This window comes from Sparus aurata, chromosome 23 (assembly GCF_900880675.1).
Source record: "Sparus aurata chromosome 23, fSpaAur1.1, whole genome shotgun sequence".
NCBI lineage: Eukaryota > Metazoa > Chordata > Actinopteri > Spariformes > Sparidae > Sparus > Sparus aurata.
In genome coordinates, this window is record NC_044209.1 from 3,520,306 (window position 1) to 3,542,017 (window position 21,712).

General features: G+C 40.5%; 1 protein-coding gene across 1 annotated transcript; it reads right to left on the minus strand.

Annotated features, from left to right (window-relative positions):
- Nucleotides 1-759: 759 nt before the first annotated feature.
- On the minus strand, nt 760-21,492 carry csnk1da (casein kinase 1, delta a). Its single transcript, XM_030407436.1, has 9 exons — nt 20,995-21,492; nt 11,739-11,849; nt 9,739-9,887; nt 9,358-9,586; nt 9,102-9,272; nt 8,761-8,909; nt 7,307-7,475; nt 7,008-7,120; nt 760-3,611 (listed from the first exon to the last, which is right to left on the minus strand). Exons 1-9 carry the CDS (start codon nt 21,068-21,070, stop codon nt 3,561-3,563), a joined length of 1,218 nt encoding a protein of 405 aa, XP_030263296.1. The 5' UTR covers nt 21,071-21,492; the 3' UTR covers nt 760-3,560.
- Between the last annotated feature and the right edge of the window lie 220 nt (nt 21,493-21,712).

The following is a 21,712-nucleotide window of genomic DNA, read 5'->3' on the forward strand; positions in this document are numbered from 1 at the left end:
TAGTATAAGTTGTTATGGTGAATATGTTAGCAAATAGCTGCATATGCATCCACCAATTTTGTGCATCAGAAGCTCTGCCATCAGAGTTTGAACCAGTTATATAGATTTAGATTGACTTGTCTGATTTGAAGGTCATTTAGAGGCATCAGTGTTAAACTGAGGCTGTTTTGTAACCAGTTAAATGTTCCTTGTAATTTTAATTTAGCTTGTAAGCATACCAACTGTTGCTAATTAGCTCTACAAGAAAAGGACAGCCAACTTTTGACAAGTACACAACAAATTTAAACTCATGTTCAATAAACTACTGCCTACTACTGATTTGTTTGTCCTCTCCTTCTTAACTCTGGGCATAACAATAAGAATATGTTATTTACTCAAGAACTGTACACAAGTAAAATTAAGGCATTTGAACCCAAGTATTCCCATTTTCTGCCAATTCATTATTCCACTTCAATACATTTGAGGAAAATATTGTACTTTTGCTAACATGTATGTCATAACTTCAGTTCATAATTACTTTACAGATTGCTGCTGCAAAGCCCACGGGGCGTATTGTAAATGTATGAAATTTACTTTTTTACTAGTACAACACTGTGTACACAGGTCCAGGTCCAAAGAATGGCATCGTCAATTCCGGTATGGATATTCATGGTCCCCAGAGGATGATTTCTAGCAAATCTCAAAAACATCATATGCCAATTCAAACTAACAATATCTCAGTTATTTCAGCCCATCCAGTCAATAAAAAAAAACAACAGATACAAGTACTTATTAATTTATTTACACAATTTTAAAATACACAAATACAGTGGCATTACAAATGAGGAGCAATAGTCTTAAGGTAGGAGTGGAAAAGACAGACTTCCCATGAATCCACAGTAAGAGATGCATTGTGGGACATGAGCAAGCATCTCCACTGCAGTTACAAGCCAAACCTGACAAGAGGTGACAAAACAAGAAATAACTGAGAAGCAGACGTGACACACTGAAACTATTCTCCCATGTAAAGTGTACTTGCATTTATCATAGCCATCATCAGTGAGACAAACAAGTTAATCCATCACTTTTTTTTGTATTTTTCAAGCCCACAGGTGAAGTTTATTTAATAAAAAAAAAAAAGAAAAACTGTCTTAGCAGGAAGTCTAATGAAGTGAGGCATTCCCAGTCCCTTCATACACTGTCTTCATCACCTGAAACCGTACAGCGGCTCCTGCGCATGTGGCAGACAGAGTAGGCACATCCTATACACAACAACAGAACAGACATGTACAAATTACCACTACAACCCCCTACCCTCTTTATCTACAGAATATGGCCTACAATACCTCGTAACCAGTCTACCACATAGAGAATTTTCTAGTTCAAAATCTGCAGGATTCTTCAGTCAGCTCGGCCGACTGATCAGACCCAGTCTCCTCTTGATGGAAGGTCAAAAGTCACTGAAAGCCACGCGAGTGAGCAGCTCCAGTACCAACCTGTTGGGACTCAGCTGAGATCTCGTGTCTTAAGATCACACTCCATCCAGAGCTCTCCAAAACCTCCTCACTTGCACTAATCCTGATGTTAAAGCACACCAGTCCATTTTCTATCTGGACGCTTACAACGCTCACCTGACTATCTGATGGTAATGCCCTAAACTGATTACATTAAGTTTGATGATGTTTGGATGTCCTGTTGTTTAAAATGTCAAAAATGTATGGTCAACATGTAGGCAACAGACGCTTAGATTGGATCCTCTGTTTTCAGAAGGGGGCTGCAGAAACACTGGATCCTACATTTCCGATGATGCAAATCAAACCATTTTCTTTAAGCCTTTCCAGTCTACAACTACTACTGTTACAATCCATTGGCATATCACACTGTGAACATCACCCAGCTCTACGCTGTGTAAATCTGGTGTAAATATAATATGGATTTGAGTGTCAGACATCCAAGACATCTCATCTAAACTGACTGGCTTTACTAAAGTTAACATAGTTTAATTGTTAACAATCATGTACTAAAAAGTTGTGTCATGGCGCATTCTCAGTATTTATTGAGCTACAATGGGCTAAAGTTGGAAGTAACAGTGTACTGTGCCGTTTGTCTTGCTAACTAGGATGCTAACTATAATCCTGCAAATGGACAAAAGTAACCATTATTAAGCCTCCATTGTAGAGTTTAACTCTCTCATGGACTTAGTTTCTCGTTTGCGACAGGCTAGCTAACTGTAACTGTCAGCTAGTGCGATGTACATGGGGAAAACTCAACTCTGAGTAGTTTCATTACATTGGAAAGGACATTACTTAAGCACTTGTAAGGTTGATTTTCATTGTGTCGTCTACTGGGATAGTGCTGGAGTGGCACATCCTGACAGGCGAGTTACAAGTGTAAGACAGAAAATGAGCATTTAAGGTCTAAATTGAAAATGGCCAAAGGTATGCTTGGAAAAAAGCAAACTGCATATTGGCCCAGAATGGAAGCAGACGCTTAAATGGTCTGGAGTGAGGTTTAGGAGACAAAGGAGATAAAAACCTAAGCAATGTTCGTCCCCACCCATTTGAGCCTGCATAAGCCTAACGACAGAACCACACAAACACACACACAAAACCACATCACTATGCACCGGGCTAAAAAAAAAAACAAAAGAAACAACAACTCATCCATTCAATGTGGACAGATCGACCTCCTGTTTCATTCACAGCTTTCCCAAGCAGCACACTGCAGTCACAACCTGAAGACAGAAAGAGAATGTGCTGCGTGTTTTTGGATGTACGTCCTGGTTCCAACGCACCTGAGGAGGACCAATAGAAATGAAAAAAAGAAAGGGAACCCAAACTCATACTATGGGATCACCTTTAAAAATAGAACATCAAAACCCCTTGTCCCATTTTTAAAACAAGGGGGTAATCCCCCTACTATTTTACATTTAACCTAAAACACCTACAAAAAGGGATTTAAGGACCCTCTCAGGACACAAAACAGAGTTTAGGCACTGTCCTTTCACACTGCCAAGATGGATTGCGTGTCTTCCTGCTTCCATAATTAAAAAAGTCCTGCACACTACTTTCAACAGCTTACAGACTTATCGTTCTCTATTTCCAAACCCTTGAGAAGTCTGACCAGTGGAGCTGGTGTAATAGATGTTTTAATGCTAAAAGAACAAAAAGTAAAATCAGAGTTAATTACAAAAAAAAAAAAAAATATGCCAGAGAAAAGTGAATCCATGGCTTCATCAACAGTAAGGAGGAGGAAGGGAGTGTTTCCACATCTTCCATGTGACAAGAAGGGAGGCTGAGGCTGCTACTTTGCCAAGGTGGTGAAGACAACCAGACTTTACTCCACCTGCCTATCTCTCTCACACACAAACACACACACACTCTTGGTGGTGCACTTCTTCCTCTGTCGAGTGAACAAGAGTGCAGCCAGACTCTTGTGCAGTGGTTGGTAGTCCTCTGTGTCAATTATGAGTCGCGTGTATGTGTTTGTGCGTGCGTATGTGTGCATATGTGTGTGTGTGTATGTATGTTGCAGGTGGTGCATGTTGAGGCCTCCATGGTGCACAGGTGGATGGTAGAGTTTCACCGTGGTGCTGCAGACTGGAGGCCGCTAGGTGTGACCCGGGACAGAGCCTGCAGATTACCCAAGAAAGAAAAAAAAGAAGATGACATCATTAACATCATCCATAGCAACTAACAGCAAACAGCTAATAACTGAACAATAAGGGGAAATATTTAAGATAAAATATTTACAGTAAATGCTTTGGTGTGTAAATGATTCACAGAGTATCGTACCTGGCTGCCAGGTCACGGCTGCAACTGCTGCAACATAACCCATAATAAAGTTGCGTCCACTGAAAGTCCTTGTTTTTAACCACTGACAGGCTGAGGCTGTGTCTGATATTATTAAAGAAACAATTCATACAGAAAAACCTTACACAATAAGATGCTTTCTGTTTGAAACACTAGTATCGTTCAAGAAGAAGTGAAACTCTGAAATCTTGTAAGCGGTGATTTGTTGCAGGAAGATGACAGTTGGAGAGAGGAGTTTGGAGTTTAAATAGAGGAACTACCAGCAACAATGTATTTCCAAAGTCATAACTGAAAATTGAATTGATGTTGATGAATTAGATGAGGCAATGACTGCAACTCCTCGCCTCGCAAGATTTCAGAGCAGCTTTTCCTTGAATGAGATTCTGGTAGAAAAATGTATCTTATTATTCAAGAAAAAGGTCTCTGTACCAATCATTGCTCTAACGTAGTCTGACAGAATAACAACCTCAGCCGGTCAGTGGTCAAAACATGCACTTTAAGCGGATGCAACTTTGATAGTCGGGGTTGCTCAAAAGGATTAGGCTGCAGCCATGTGTTGGCTGTCAGCTGAGGTGATCTATTAGACTGACTAAATATGAATCTCTGACACAACTAAACATGTCATTCTAAAAAACAAAGAATTCCCCTTTAGCTCTGCTGCTTTGAGTTCAATGATTTGCACCGTCAGTCTCTTACAATATCAACCAGGGGTGTGAACTATAGTCACATGACTTGGACTTGAGACTCAAGAACAGACTGGAAAAATACATGATTTTGGTTTCAACGCCACACCCATAGTCATGTTATGTAACTGTAGGCACAGGGCTGAGCCTGGGTTTGATTTCATGTATCACTTACGTGAAGGGCGTGTTCAGGCAAGTACTGGGTTTCCTGTTTTACTATAATGTTGAACTATTAAAAAGGCAAAAATGCCTTCAAATCATAAAATAATGGAACCAAAAGTCATTTATTAAGGTCTCAAACCTTTCAAAATGATTCAGAGTTAAACCCTTTAATCAGGTCAAAACAGGAACACAAAACACCACAAACACTGCCCAATAAAAAGGAATAAAAAAGGGCTGGGACTTAAACTCCACATCAGCACAGAGAAATTAATTCCATCTGAACATGACTCATAATTGTAAAAACAACAATAGGTCTATTATGGTTTCAGGTTGACACCAATTGAAAGCACATGATCGCACGTCAAACAAAACCAGACATTAAGTCAACATTGTGCACCTCAACTTTTTTGTAGCACCACTGCTGTTGGTTGCAGTAAACAATCATTTTTACACTTTGGCTGATACACTCTTTGGCCTCTTGGGGGAGCACTAGGTCTACAACAATGAAAAGAACAAAGGACATAAAGTCTTTGGAGCTACTGGGAGGAGCTCAGCTGCTCTGTTCAGACCCACACTACCCGCAGGATGGTAGGAGATGCTCTTAAACTACATCCAAAAGAAGACAAATGCTTATTCACCCTCATATCTCAACTGTTCTCATTAGTCTGTCTCACTGAGCTCACTGTTACAAAACTATAGCTGTTAATTGGTTGACTCATGTTAGTGATTCATTTTCAATGTTAAATGCAAAAAAGGGAACAAACTAACATTTGGAAAAGGGAAGTGCTTTGTCCTGAAGCAGAACTGTATGTACTGATGCACAATGTGTGTTCTTTTTTGATGTATGTTTTTTTTTGGCAACTGATTGGATAATATATTTCATAATTATTAACATTCAAAGTCCTTCCTTTGTTCTTGGTACATCAGACCTAATTAAGGACTGTTACAACCCTAGAGGTCATAAATGTTTGTCTATTTTTAATATCCCTCTTTACCTGAGTGAGTGTATGAGTGTGTGTGAGTGTGTGTGTGTGATTGGTTGCAGGTGTGTCTGTGATTTTAGGTTGTCCCTGGGAGCTGATAGGTTCCTGCCTGAAGACAAGAGTTTAAAGGGCGGCTCCGCCCAGTTCCCGTGGGCTCTCCTCTCCTGCCAAGACTGCTGGCATTTGTGCGACTGTGTACATGCTTTGTTTTGAATAAAACTATGTTAAAACACTCGCTGCTGGTGGTGTTTGGGGAACAGGAAGAGGGGAGTCTCATTCTCATGTTGCGCCAGGGTTTCCCCTAGGCCCTGGTCGTAACAGGACTTACTGTGGGTGTGCATCTCTCCCTTGATCTGATATGCATGCATGCATGCATGGTTTCGGTACACTACAATCCAATACAATTCTTTGTTTCATGGAGACATTCAATTTCTATTATAAATTAGGGGAAGCCAATTTTGTAAAAGTGGCATTGCTTACCTTCAAATACATATTGCATTAGACCAGGGAATCCTACGTATTTTTCTCAGTATTATGTCTGTTTATCTGCTTACACCTCAGTGTATAAAAACACACCTGTTGTCTTAATCAGGATCTGAGGAACAACTATCCTGTAGTCTGGATCCCTGTGAGCAGGGTCTCTAGATTTGGAACTGGATGTCCCTGACTATCTACCACCTGCTTCCTGGTAATAATCACTGTATGGAATCACACCTGTGATTACCAATCAGACAAATGTTTACTACTGAAAACCAACACAAAAGTTGGACTAATTTAACAGTGTGCGCTGTGCAAAAACTGTCAGTAGACAGTCAACAGTGTGCAGTATGGCTCAATTCAGTAAGTTATGTCAGTAGACAATGACAGTAACAGTGTGTCGTACTACCAGCAGTCACAGAATACAGTTAATGACAGCAGCACATTCAAAAACAGACCTCGGCAATAAAACGAGCTATAGATGCCACGATGACCTAAGGCCTCGCTGAGTTGTGGCTAAATTGTTGCTGGAAAATGTGTCTTGGTCTTGTTGTGTTCTTGCAAGTGCTAGCTTTACTAGCATCCTTGTTGTCTGTATAGGTTTCACCATGTCGTCTCATCAGGTGAACAGTAATTTGTTGTGCTACTACTTTATTTAAACACTGTTCTACAGAGCTGATAACCAACCTGCTTTTTAAACAACTTTCTGTCCTTCTTATAAAATCCAAATATCTTTTTTTGACAGTAAATCTTGGCTCAAGTACATTTATATTGAATATAGAAGTCCATGTATCAGTGTAGTCGTATCTTAAACTTTAGACTTATTTCTGATTCATCTCTGTGAATTGTTACTCCCCAAGACATTACATAAGTAAACACAGTTTGTGTCTTTGTGTGTGTGTGTGTGTTACCTGTGAGGTGGACATGCGAGATGTATCCTGGCGCCCCGTCAGGTCTGAGGAGGAGATGTTGACAGGTGCCCCGCGATGAAGACGCATGCTCACCTTCCTCTCCTTCTCTAAACCTGAAAGATGGAAAGGTAAAAGAAGTCAAATGATGAAGTCAATGGATGGTAAAGCTGAGAGAATCATAAGCCGAAATCAATACCAGCACCTTTAAAAAATGTATGACCCTCCAATTGGTTGATTTCAGCATCTTTCATTCGTGTGTGTGTGTGTGTGTGTGTGTGTGTGTGTGAGTGTGTGCTGACCTGTGTGTGCAGCGGGGTTGAGTGGTGAGGGGGCTGCCACGTCCTGAGCTGCCCTGGCTCTTCCTGAGGCTGAGGCCATGCCCCTGGCCCCTGGGTTCCTGCCGTGTCTCAGCCTCTCCTCCCGCTCCCGACGCTCTCTCTCTGCATCCTCCACGGCCCTGTTGGCACCCTGACAAGCACACACACACAAGATTGTTATTTTTTCTCTGGCAATTCCATCCAGAGAGGGTTAATTTAGAGTTTAGATATTTGGGTTGACTTCAAAAATAACGTGTGCAGGAAAATTGTTTTTTTTAGAGATGTGAAGGCCCGCAGAAATCAGCCATATGGTCATTTTGGGGACCACAGCATTTGACATAAAACGTTTTTTAAATAAAACTTGTTATTTTGGCCAAATTAGTTAATTCTCAGAAAAAGCTAGTAAGTAGACCTTTGAGTTGAGATTATTTTGTCACACAAGAATCCTGTTGTTCCAGTTGTTAAGGATGAGTCCTTGAGCTCCTGGTAATTTTGACTGGAGTTAAGTTCACGCTCAAAAGAATGCGAGTTTGTAAATGACACAGTCTGCACTGATATAGGTTTCTGAATAATGATGAGTAAATATAAATACCCATCTAGGGCTGGATGATATGGCCTAAAAAACGAATCTCCAATTTTTTCACACCAAATTCGATTCACGATTTTACTCGATTTTTTTGGTCCCTTCTCTAAAATAAACTTCAAATGACAAAAAAAATTACTAAACGCATTGCATTCATTTTAATGCTTTTATCTTAAACAAATTTGCCCTGCCATTGTAAACAGTGCACCTCCAAACTCACTTAAAAAAAATAAATAAAAGTGCATCCTTTTGAAAAGCATGTGTCCCTTTTTGATAAAATGCTTTTTTAAATATAAATTTAACATGTCAGATTGCTTGCTATTATAAAAACAGATCAGTTTCCCTATTGGTATTGATGAAGTGTTAACATAACTTTCATTAAATACTTTATTTTGCAAAAGGTGCTTTTTGTTTACAAAAAAGTATTTTATATGGAATTTTAGATGTGGAAAGTAAATGCGGGGGGAGCCCACTATGAACTACGGGGGACCATGGGGAAGGGTGGTGGAGCAAGTTAAAGAGAAAATCGATTTAATATTTTTGTAAATCATCCTAAACCACAAACTCGAATTAATTGATTTTGCCTATTTATCGCCCAGCCCTATGTCCATCACATACGTGAGGCAATAAAAACAGGCCATTTGTTTGTGTCTAGTTTAAATGTAAGGTACAGTGATTCCAGTCTGTTTGTGCCAACTTGATGATAATTAGGATAATGTCATTAATATTAAATTTTCATATCGTCCCATGCCAACTTCAGAATGTACATTATTAACTGTATTGACTGTGGGAGCAGGGACTGACTTTGGAGATGACAAAGAGTAAATCCCCTCATTGTGACAATAAAACTTACAAATTTGAGCATATTCCAGTCGAAGACATAGTCGTAAGAGAAGCCCTGTCTGTGGAAGAGGTTTCTGAAGAGCTGGCGGAGGTACGAGTAGTCGGGCTTGTCATCGAATCGCAGAGAGCGGCAGAAATTCAGGTAGGTGGCAAACTCCGCTGTGGAGAACCAAGAAGACAGGAAAGTTCACACATGGCCTATACTGCAGTTTTATGGAAAATAGTTTAAAAAAATGATACAATCACACAGACTTCCTTGTCGATATCAAAAGTAGTGTATATAAAACGTGGTGACTGGAGTTGCATCCTACACAGAACCAATAAAAGATGGGCGGGAGCAGTGAAACATACATGGGTAGCCTTTGCAGAGGACTTCAATGGGAGTGGACATTTTCTTCTCACTGATGCGTTCGTACTTCTGCCTCTTGGTGGCGGCTTTGAGGCCTTGCCAGGGAAGAGAACCCAGGTTGAAATACATAAGGACGTAGCCCAGTGACTCCAAGTCGTCCCGCCTGGACTGTTCTGTAGACACACAGAGGACAATGTCAGATCAGCAGCCAGGGGGTTCAATCCATTCATAACATGAGGCAGGATTTTGTGGTCTTACCAATGCCCAGATGTGTGTTTATGGAGGCGTAGCGGGCCGTGCCAGTCAGGTTCTTGTTCTCGCGGTAGGGGATGTGCTGATGTGTGCGGGCGTCACGGTATTTCTTGGCCAGGCCGAAGTCGATGATGTAGACCAGGTTGCCCTTCTTGCCCAGTCCCATCAAGAAATTGTCTGGCTTCACATCTCTGTGGATGAAGTTCTTGGAGTGGATGTATTCAATGCGGCTGATCTAAGGGGCGGAGGAGAGAGTATGAAAGGATAAATCAATCTGGATTCAAATAACTATTTAGATACCATTGGGATCAATCCAGCACTATGTGGTGGTGTGTCCAGTTTACAGCCGCCCCTTCCCCTTTGTGTCTCTTTCACTCTGGCTCTCACCATCTGGTCAGCCAGCAGCAGGACCGTCTTGAGGCTGAATTTCCGAGAGCAGAAGTTGAACAGATCCTCCAGACTGGGCCCCAACAACTCCATCACCATCACATTGTAGTCGCCCTCGGCCCCACACCACTTTATCGTCGGAATACCCACTGGGGAAAAGGAGGGAACCAAAAAGGAGGGGAAAGGTTAAATTAGTTTTATTTATTCATGTTAATTATTAATCTACTATTGTCACCCATGTTTATCACTTAGTTCCTATCATTTGGATGATCAACTCTTTGATAGATTAACAGTTTCACGACTGACATGACGACTGATAAAAGCTCACAAGAAAAGGTCCTTTTTACTTTTTTTGTAACTGCTGGTCATAGTCCTTTTTTTCATTTCCTTTTAAAAAAACAAAAAAAAAACTATTCTAAAACCTGTCTGACCCAGCATTACATTGTTACAGATCAATGTAATGCTGGGTTAGAAATGGTAAATAAAAATGGCTACAATCTGAAAGGCCTGATCATGTACACAGTGTCCATGCCCTGACACACAGGAGGAGTGTTAAGGCAGGGGCCAGCTGGTTTAGTAGTAGGTAATTGGCTGACGTTGCCAAGGCGAAGAGGCCATCTGGCATTTCCTTCTACAGGCAGACAGCAACAAAATGCTGCTGCTCAGCACCTAGCACCATGCAACACACACACACACACACACACACACACACACACACACACACACACACCATTAGCTATTTATATACATACAAACGCAAATACATCCTACAGTGTGGGTCAGCCACCATGCCCCAATAAATCCTTAGTGCTGGAACAAAAATACTACTGCATGTCTGCACAGTTGGTTTTACAGAGAAAAACTGTGTCTTGTACTGTACACAGAACGTTCAGTCAACCCTTGGCTAGACTGAACAGATTTACTGAGGTCAGAGTGTATCCATTAGCCAGTGAAGGAAAACTACTCTGAAAACTAAGCTGAAACATGCCACAGTGGTTTCAGTGGTTACCTCGGCAGTGCAGTTGTTGGTCTTTTTCAACATGTGGTACAGACTACTGAGCTGGCAGAACATTTAAAAATACCCGACAGTAAACTCCTCGTTTACGCCAACTCTGTGTGACTCAGGTTCGTTCTCTCTTCTCTCAAGCTTAAAACTTGTGGGCATGTTTACAGCCGAGCACAAAACGGACGTAGTCAACTCTGATTGGGAAGTTCCTGTGTCACAGTTCTAGTGCCACCACACTAGTGTCATTCAAATCCAAAGAAATGTGTTTCGGTGTGGTGTTTTTTGCAATGCATTGAACAATGTCAGTTTGTTGGTAGATTGACCACATGTAAAAATATGCCAGGACATTTAGTACAGACATTCATGTTCACCATAACATGCAGACCAAATAACATGGTGCAGCAAAACGCCGCAGGTTTTGTGTGGCAGTGTTTGAGTATCACTCCATGGTCCATGTGTGTGATGTGTTGGGAACCCCCGCTGATTAGATTGCTGAAAGGAGAAGCTACTATGTTTTTATGCTTCCAGAATGCCTGTCCTAAAGTGATCTTTTGACCTCATTGACGGAAAAAATAACAGTGAGATAACAGTGAGGCAGATCATTACTGTGCGTTTTAAACTAATGCACCCAAACAATTCAGGTGATCATCATCGAACATCGTGCTGCACAAAGACATGCCTGTTGTGCTTACTCTGAAGCATTTAGTTATGCTAAATAAAGTGCTCTGCTATTGACCCATTCTGCTCTGCGGTCATGTGCACAAGTAGGTTAAGCATGCTGGCCCTACAGTGATCTTCGGCATCCATGGATTAGATGAGAGTCTAAACTGGTGCACAATGCCAAACTGAGTGCATACACATGATACATGACGTTACACTACACTGGTTTCAGTCATTACTGGTGCAAGAAAAAAAAAGAGTAGAGTGGCAGGATGGGTGTGTGTGTGTGTGTGTGTGTGTGTGTGTGCATGGTGTGTTAAGGGTTATACAGTACCTCCACCCTGCATCATCTTGTAGATTTTGCTCTCTATGTGGAGCTGTGGATGTTTGGTCTTCACACATTCCAACTTGATAGCTACCTCCTCTCCAACTGAGATATCAGTACCTAGACAGACAAAAAGAGACAGATGGAGAGGTTAGCTGCATGGAAACACATAACATTATTTTCTTCAAAGAATGAAGCATTGTAGGTTGATCTACCAGAAGTATACCAGAGTATATTCAATAAGGCATTGAACTATGATAGTGTTGGGTCTTGAGCATAACGTTTGGAGAAGTCAAAGAACAATAAAGTCAAAGTCCGAAAATGTCTTTATAATGTGTTCCAGTCCATTAGTGCTATGATGCAAATGAGATATTATGATAATAAAAGAGGGCCTTGGTCACCTCTCTTTCCAAGGCCCCCCCCCCCCCACCCCCCACCCCCAATTGCTCAGTTTGGCCAGGTGGACAGCTCTAGGAATAATCCTGGTTCTTCCAAACTATTACATTAAAGAATGATGGTGGCCACCATGCTCTTGGGGACCATGCTCAATGCAGAATTATTTTTTGTATTCTTCCTCATATCTGTGCTGACACAATCCTATCTCTGAGCTCTGCAGGGAGTTTCTTCAACCTAATGGCTTGGTTTTTGCTCTGATTTGCATAATCAGCTGTGACATCACACACACACACACACACACACACACACACACACACACACACACACACACACACACACACAGGTGTGTGCATTTCCAAATCATGTCCAATCAATTGAATTTACCACAGGCAGACTCCAGTCAAGGTGGAGAAACATCTCAACAATGATCAAGAGAATGGGAGACAACTGAGCTGAATTTAAGTGCCATTGCAAAGGTTCTAAATACTTCTTTCGATGTTTTTTTTTAAAAATAAATTTGCAAACATTTCTAAAAATCAATTTTTGCTTTGTCATTATGGTGTATTGATTGTAGATTGACGGGGGGACAAAATAATTTAAATGATTTTAGCATTAGGCTGAAACATAAACTGTGAAAAATATGATGGGTCCTGAATACTTCCTGAATGCACTGTACGTAGTGAGTACTTTAGCTGCTGGTGACAGAATAAAATATAAATCACTCATGGGGTTGTTGATTAAAGTGGAGAAGGCCTGCTGGATATATCAGTGCTCGTCAACACAGCAAAGCCAGCCAAAATGGAAGTGAAGCCAACAATATGCACTGCATGTACCCTGCTCGTCTCATGTATCTACTTGTAGGTGTAGTTTACATTTCTCACAGGGATAATTACATTTAAATGTAACTCCTTTAAGAAGATTTGAGGAACTTCCTATCTGTGGCTGCTCTGTTTGATCTGACAAACCAGTGCTTCAGCTGCCTTCTTCCCAAATATGGTTAAGGGTTTCAGTTTCCAAGTAAACACAGCAACTCGACACCAGGTTACGTAATCTCATTTCACTCACACACACTGCACATGGTCGCATACAGGCGGCATTTAATCGAATTGGCTAACAGCAGCACCAGAGGAGTTTCATTGATTTCCCTGTATGATGTCATCTGGGTGGGCTGAGCAGCACTCAACAGGGTGAGGCACACAACTGGGCCATTACTCAGTTTATAGCTGATTAATTGAACATCTTCCTCACAAGAACTGTTTAAATAATACTAAAGACATGGCTGTGTAGAATTACAAGCAGGATGCTGCTGCACGTTTTGTGACGATGTAGGAAAACAACGGCTCAAGCTGGTGCAAGGCAGGTCAGCTGCATAACAGCTATGCAACTAAATTAAATGCCATTGATCTGCCTTTGGCTGGTCATCCAAATCAGTTTGGTTTAAATGTTACTGTTAAACTTCAGTTTGTGTTGATGACAATTTCATATTGAACGTTTTGTTGAAGTTATTTATCAAGGAACTTTGTTGTCCATTTTACTTGTAGTTTTTCTTCTTTATTTGATTTCACAATCTTCCCTATAATAACTGTGAGAGATTCCAATTATATTCAAAGGATGTTGTTCTGTCATAGAATTAACACAGTGTGTGGTGAGGGGCTATGCTCCACAATTTTAGTTTCAGCACAACACTTTGAAACACACAAGACTTAAACTAATAGTTGTTTTGGCTGACTTGTTATTTTTTTTGTGCTTTAGAAGATTTAATCAATCTGTTCATCAATTAATCTGTAGTGAAAACAACAACAAAGGCTTTTCCCAGTCTTAACAACACTTTTCAGTGTGTTGTCTGCTTTGTTGCATCATTGGAATGTGATTTGCCTGGACAGATTTTTGTGGGGAATGCAGTCCCCCACCCCCCCACTGATCTTCTTGAAAGAGGAGGTTGTGAATGTGCATGTGTGGGTTATTCGTGATAAAGTGTGCACATGTGGTGAAAGCGTGTTTTTATCCTGGGCTGTGTCACAGCTGAAACATGTTCAGACACATTCCTCCACACTGGTTATCAAACTGTGCTCACAGTTCTTAAATACTTGTGGTTGTGTTAGCTTATGGTAGGTTGGTAGCTGATGCTAGCTAAATGATTATTGATCTAACTCAACTGCAGAAAGTGCAGAAGTTGTTATTCTTCTTGTATTTTTGGCAGTTAGCAAACAGCTTCAGTTGCATTACCTCTTCTGGTCTGGAGGACCGACCCTGACTAACATGTAGCCAGGGAAACAGACAGATTGAAATCTGCTTTGTGATCTTGCCAACATGTTAAGATTTAATCAAAGTCTCTCATCATCTAAACCTTGAATCCAGGTACTAAACACTGACAAATGTACATGGGGCCTAAGTGGCAAATGTTTTATATGCTAAAATCTTTTATTTATGTCATTCTGAAGTGTCACTTAAAAATTCACAGCACAGAAACAGGAAACACAGTAAGAAGATGTTGTGATATAAGGGAAGTAAGACCAGTCACAAAATGCTAACTATCCCCCTTCTCAAATACTTTGGCAGCATACTGTGGGAGGTGAGAGCAACCAGACGACACTGGTTGTACAGATTATGTCATAATTTGCAGTACACTTGTACTCTGAGCTGTTTGGCCTGTGGTTCAGGACACATCAAACCCAGCCTATTGCCATAGGATGTCTTAATGGAGCATTCCTGGGATGTTACTCTGAACTGTACACTCAGAGAGAAAAGAAAACAGTGTATTGAATGTAGCATTTGCTGTACAACTGCAGAAAGAGGGAATACTTTCTTTTTTTAAAAGACAAGATTTGTCAACTCAAAAGTTTCAGAGTCTGCGTTGACGTCATAATCATTATAAACACCGTACATTTTTACACAATCAAACCACAAAGTAGAAAGTCAGCAGCTGATTGCGTCATCAGCTTGACTCACCACCAGCACCAAGTCTAAGCATGTCTGAAGTTCGTTTAATGCTGTTCTAAGCTCTACAACATCCTCACTGTTAGCTTTGCTTATGTAAGTGGAACTTCCCTAATGGCATACACTGCTGGAACCGTTCCAGTTTACAATGATAGCTACGTTTCTGTTACAAAGTGATAGTCGAACAGGTAATAGACAAATGAAGAATTGCTGTATCACGTCACTACACTGTTTTCCTCACCAGGGGCTCAGACGCAAAATTGCACTACATTAAAATCTGCCGGTGGCTGCAAACTGCAGACAGTAAGGTGACATTGGACTTCACATTTCTGCAAAGTTCATTGTATTATGATTAATTCACATTACACACGGTACGTATAGATGATGATAGAAAAGGTCAAACTATGTTGTTAGTCTGACTGAAAGCAGACTTTTAAAAGCCATGTTAACATGTTAGTATGACTGGAATTGTACTAAATCGGATTTCAGTTACAAGACATTAATATAATATCATGTAATGTGCAGTTAAGAAAAGTCATCCATTTGATGTGCTGCTTCTTAACTTGTTGGGTATGTGATGTTACAGGTTACAGGTCACTCTATACAGGGGAACCAGTGAGAAACATTTAGAATGCTTCGTTTCATAGGTGCTGGACTTAATAAAGGGTATGTCTACATTTCTTTTGTATTATACTGTGTTAAGTGTATTTGTAAAGGAAAATCTTGGTTGTATTTGCTCCTAAAGAGACTTAAATGCAGTATGGTGGTTGTGGCAATGTGGTATGTCATGTTGACACTACTAATTGATGAACCAATGCGTCCTGTATGAACCATTCCACGAGATATTGAAACTGCGCAGCCAATTGGTACAATGAAAATGACGGAGCTGATAAGCCACCACATTTGGCAGGTAGACTAAGAAAACTCTATCTTAGCCTAGGTCTTTTTTGCACCAGATAAATGATATAACTGTTAAGCTGTGCAAGAATTTTCCTTGACAATATAACTGGGAGCACTTGAAAGAAATACAAGAGACACAGGAGGATGTTCAGTTTAATCAGATGGATACAGCCTAGCAAAGATAGGGGTAGGCCACACCACCTATCAAGATCATGTTTTATGGTACGAAGGAGGGGAGTAAAATTAAAGATCTTTTAAGCATGGAGAGACTTGAATACCCAAACAGGAAAAGCCAGCTGGGGACCAGTGAAATGGTTGTGAGATGTTTGGATGTAACAATTGTGAGTTGCCTAGTGCCATGGCCTCACTCTTAGAAAAATGTATTTTATATCCGGACAAGGAGCCATATTTATCAATTAACTACCAATTTGGGAATTGATTGTCTTGGGGAGTCGAGGTAGGTTAAAACGCCATCGGCATGCAGAGAAATGTTGTGCTGTTGGCCTTTTAAGGTGATTCCTGTATGAATAACATTGATCTAGCACATTCCACTTTTTTGGTACCAAGGAGATATTTGCATCCATTAGAGAAGGACGGAGGGCTCCTGTCTCAAACAAAAATTGAAACACTTGGAACAATGGATCCGTTAGAATGGCGTTAAACTTTTTATAAAATTCTGCACAGAACCATTGGGGCCTGGTGCTTTGTCATTAGAAAATAACTGAATACAGCTCTTAAACTCACCCTGAGTTAGGGCTGTCAAAATTGCTCCAAAATGACATTTGAATACTTGCTCTTAAAAAAACATATAGGTCGGAACCATTCGAATATCTGTATTTGTGCATTATGTCAATAACAGGAGGACACACTAATACAATGAGACATAACTACTTGTATAGGTATTTTCGGGATACAGTACCTCGATTCCAATTCTCGACAAAACTCTTTGGAGCCCGTGCCATCAACAATATTGATAAGCCTCATGTCCTTGCATATGAACGAAGCAAGTTTCTTCATGCATGCCTCTTGTCGTGCTGCAGACAAAGAGCTTGTGGCGGGCGGTGAAAAATATGAATCGAGACGTGGCTGTTTAGTTGGAGTTCCAGACATCATGGCAGGCTCATTTGGGTGCACATTTTCAAGATGTGCCCTCATGTTGCTAGTAGTGGAATGGTAAGCTAACTGTAGCTTACACAGCTTGCATACAACTTTATCTCGAGGCTCCGCATTTTTGCTGTCTACTGGCCAAAATCCGAAGTATTTCCAAACGGGGCTTTTTAGGTTGCTTGGAGTCCAAACCACTCTTTCTGCTGCCGAGTTGGGCTCTGAACTTTCTGCCATTTCGTTTTTCTCTCTGCCATGTTTTTTGTCGTGTCTTACTTTCAGCAGTGAGTTACGATTGCAAGTGCGACTCCTGTCCTGTGACCTGTCCCTGACCCGTCATGCAGTGCACCCACTCGCAAAGCAGCCGCTGATGTGTTTTTTTCCAGTTGAATATTAATTTTCACAAGCGAATCTCTGTTTTTTTAAAAATATTTGAATATATATATAAGAATTTAGAATATTCGTTGATAGCCCTAGTAAACACAGCCTCAGTCCCCATCAAAACTAAGACTGAACATACTAAGCTAAAACACGGTGATATTCCAAAGACAAACTCAATGGTATCTGTTTGTTTTAGACAAATGCTGAGAAAATCCAGTTCAGCGAGTTTGTAAGATGACAAACACAGCAACCAGATCGCTGTTGCTTGTTTCAACTTGAACCAAATATGCCGATCACCAGCCACATGACATAACAAGAACACAACACGACTCATCTACTCCACAAACAGCTTCGGCACACTTTAAGAATTAGTGATTATTTTGTCATGACAAACCTCTCAAAGATCACAAAATATTCAACCAGCTCTGAGCAGTAGACAGTCCAGCACATAGTGAATAAGGCTTCATACCAAGAGCTGACCTCATCTCCTTGTTCTGCCAAAAACAAACAGCCTCACGCGCGAATACAAACAGAATCCACCACCCAGACATCCCCGGCACACCAGGCTGCTCACGCTTTCTCAGCGTTATTGACACGTTCACACACCGTGTGGGAGCATTAACGTGTGACTAACTGTGAAATAAAAGGCATGTCCAATATCAGGTATTGGTACAGTTCACTCTCAAACTTTAATTTTCATTCTTTACTATGTCTTCTTTTGTATGTTGCATGTAAAAATAGTGCTTACTGTGAGTACAAAATACACTTGAACAGAAGGGTAAGTCGGGTAAAGAACCAAACACTGTTCTGGCTGATTAACAATGTTACATCACATTTGTCAGCAGCCATTCAGGGGGAGGGAGAGAAGTGAATACGTAAGCTGCTGGCAGCTCTCGCAATCAGTCCAATCAACAGGTCATGGAAAACAGACCGCATCTGACTAATGCATCAAACATTGAGTTTATAGGAAGAGTAGGAAGGGTTTGCTTGGGTGCCATCGAACTCAAAACAATGGTTGCTGAGCAGAGATCAGCCAAGTAAACCATTTACTTTTTTACTACTCATAAAATAACCACACTGACCATATCTTAAAACAGAATATTTTTAGATTTATTGTATTTCCTAAAGTGTCGATGTGTTTCCTTATAGCAAAATATATTTGTGATTGTGAAACTGGAATCTCACAAACAACACCAACCAGGAAGACTGTCTACAGAATAAAGGCTGCTCTTCAAACATCAGGAAGTAAAACCAATTTTAAACACTTCCTCTCATCTTTTATGGGGAACTGAAGTTAGATCAGAGCATTTAACTTGTAAGACAATGTTTTGCAGAGTAAACTAAATGTGCCGAGCCCTGGCAATAAAAGATAAGTTACGCTTTACATGGTTAATGACCATATTCAAATGTATCCAGTGGAATTGTAGGGCACAGGATGAGAGGCACAACAATCTGACAAAATGACAGATGTGAAAAAAATACATCTCTAGTTGACAATCATCTACAAATTGAACTGATCACGAGATGCGTTATGTCATAGTCGGTGGGGCTTTGTGCTTGAGGGACAATGATTTGTCAATGTTACACGCCATCATCAAATAGTGAAGCAATTTAAATGTAAGAAGATTTATAAAGCCTGTGCTACATCACTTCATTGTGTGATCAGTACATTTCAAGACTAGAATACATTATAATAACATAGAAGAATTAATGGAAACCGATGAATGCCTGAAAGCATACAAGAAAAGGCTTTAATGATTTCTTCCTCAGCAGGGTTGTGATATTTTGACTATAGATATATTACACCAATAATAATAATACAAATAATAATAATAATAATAATTATTATTATAATAATAATGCCTGTCCTTACCCACTTAATCATACACACACATTACTGATGATCATTTATTAAAAATATTTGTCTCAATATGTGGTTAGCGTACTAATAATCATCCCTGCGACTTAAGATTTGATTTTGTCACCCAGTCGTTGCATTTAAGATGATTTATAGGAGAAGTTATTGTTGATAGTTACACTGTGTGTTGCATATTGCGTAATCATTTTAAGACCATATGGCCTGGCCCTCATCCGCACTGTTACACTGTTTCATACTTATATCATAATGTTAAAGAGTCTCTCCAGGCAGGTTATTGTTCTGCTTTGGGTTGATTAAATGCCTGTGATGAGGTGATCAGTCCACAGCCAGTACAAACCCCTCATGAATTAACAATGTCTCCTCTCTATTGTTGTTCAGATGATGAAGTCTCAAGATTAGAAATGTGATCAGCTGTTCTCAACCACTGCTGTCAAGAGATGTGGACCTCCAACATGGCCACCAGAGGATGTATTACAATGTAGGTGACAGAAGTCAATGTCAGGAAGACGTGCCTGGAGTTTAATACATTCAGCAAATATTTAGACTGCTCATTAAGTTTTGCATACTTACATTTTCTTTTATCCATATTTTCCCTTGTTTGTACCTTTAGATGCTCAGAGGTCAGTAATGATGCACTTCACACTATCTCTATGAACGTCTCACTTCCAACCACAAATGAAAACGGCAAATCCACTCTGCTTGATTAGTGAATCATCTTGAATCAACACGTCTAACGTACACGTCTTCAACCTTTACTTTCCATGAGAGCCAATACGTCCAATTGATTATTACAAAAACTACCCAATCAATAGGCCACGGCCCTTGGTGCTTTACAAATGAAAGCAATATATGAATGCATCACTCATTCAAGTCGCAGGATTTATGAGCCATTTTCATGCCAAAGACAGTCCTGCTGATACTCAATAGGCCAGGAGGCACTGTTTGAACAAATCTCAAGAACCCAAACTAATACAACTGCTATAAATGTTATAATGTGGTGCGTTTCAGAGGAAATTCAAGTTGATGTAGAAAGTGTTTAAACCCATCAACAGTCCTATTCCAGAAGCAGTGGTGAAGCTGGCCTTCTGGTTAATCTCTTAATAGGAACAGAGGAGGAAACTGACCGGGCCTGCTGTATTTATAGGAGGCTATTCAGCACCACACAGTACGGTTACATGTCATTTACCACTTCAGGGACTTAACATTTAAGTATGTGGCCTGTTAAACTATACCTCTGTTAGGAGTGTAAAGGCAGACAGTAAACTCAGATTAGCTAGGTTAGCCAGTTGGTGATAAAGGGTTTAGCTTCACTCCAGGCGTCAGTCTCCATTATATTGGTCAACACGGTTCGTTTTAAAATTCATTTTACATTATGACAGGACAAATGTTCCCCGGGTCGTGTAGCTATATTGGACACATGTCGTTACATAGTTCACTACCCATTTTTACAAGCTAACAGACGTTTTACTACTAGCTTTTTTGCTACACAGACTAGCTTAGGAGCTAATGTTGCTAACACGAAACACTGAACAGCTGATGGACGATCAGCTCGAAATGGAAACCCCAGTAAAGACAACCTACGGGCAAACTCTCACAGCTCTATGCACCGGGTGAAGGTAAATGTAAACGAATGGAGACAAGACGGTGAGTTTTTTTCATTTCACTTACCCAGATAGATGTCTCCAAATGATCCACTGCCAATTTTCCTGCCCAGTCTATATCGGTTTCCCACTCTCAACTCCATGATCAATCTGTGGTCGGCTAGCAAGCAGGCTCGCTAGCTCCAAAATATCCAAAAATGTTCAGGTTTAAGTCTAAAACTGTTTAAAAGCAGAACAGGCTAAATATCCGGCGCATTAAAGCCTCTTCGAACGATGAATTTGTGTCTTCTGTACGTCGTCTCCGGATGAAATCAGCTCTCACAATCTTTCACCACTTGTTTTAAAATACTAATAACCTCATACTGCGCCAATACGCTGCTCGTTAGAAAGCTTGAAGGGAGTACTTTATGCTCTCACTGTTTTTGAGAAGGATACGCTTCAATTCTCCGCGGATGAAGATGGATTTTAAGGATGTTATGATCAGAGCTCAGCTCTTCTTCCTCCTGCTGTCTCTGCTCTGTTAAGATCCCGTTCCGTGATCGGCTCAATGTGTCTGACATCACTTCCCTGCTGGCCGATGACGGAGGACACTGACAGAGAGCTTTTCAGTAAAGAGCTGCAAACACATACCATACCGGTAACAGAGACGCTGCAAGCCAACCAGTAACACGCCTGGTTTGTGAAAAAGAAACTACTGAACCTGAAAAAGGCAGGTGATAGGAGCTAGGATAAGCCTTTATATCAGAGGACTCTATCATGGAAGCCCGTAGGGGACTTTATTAAAA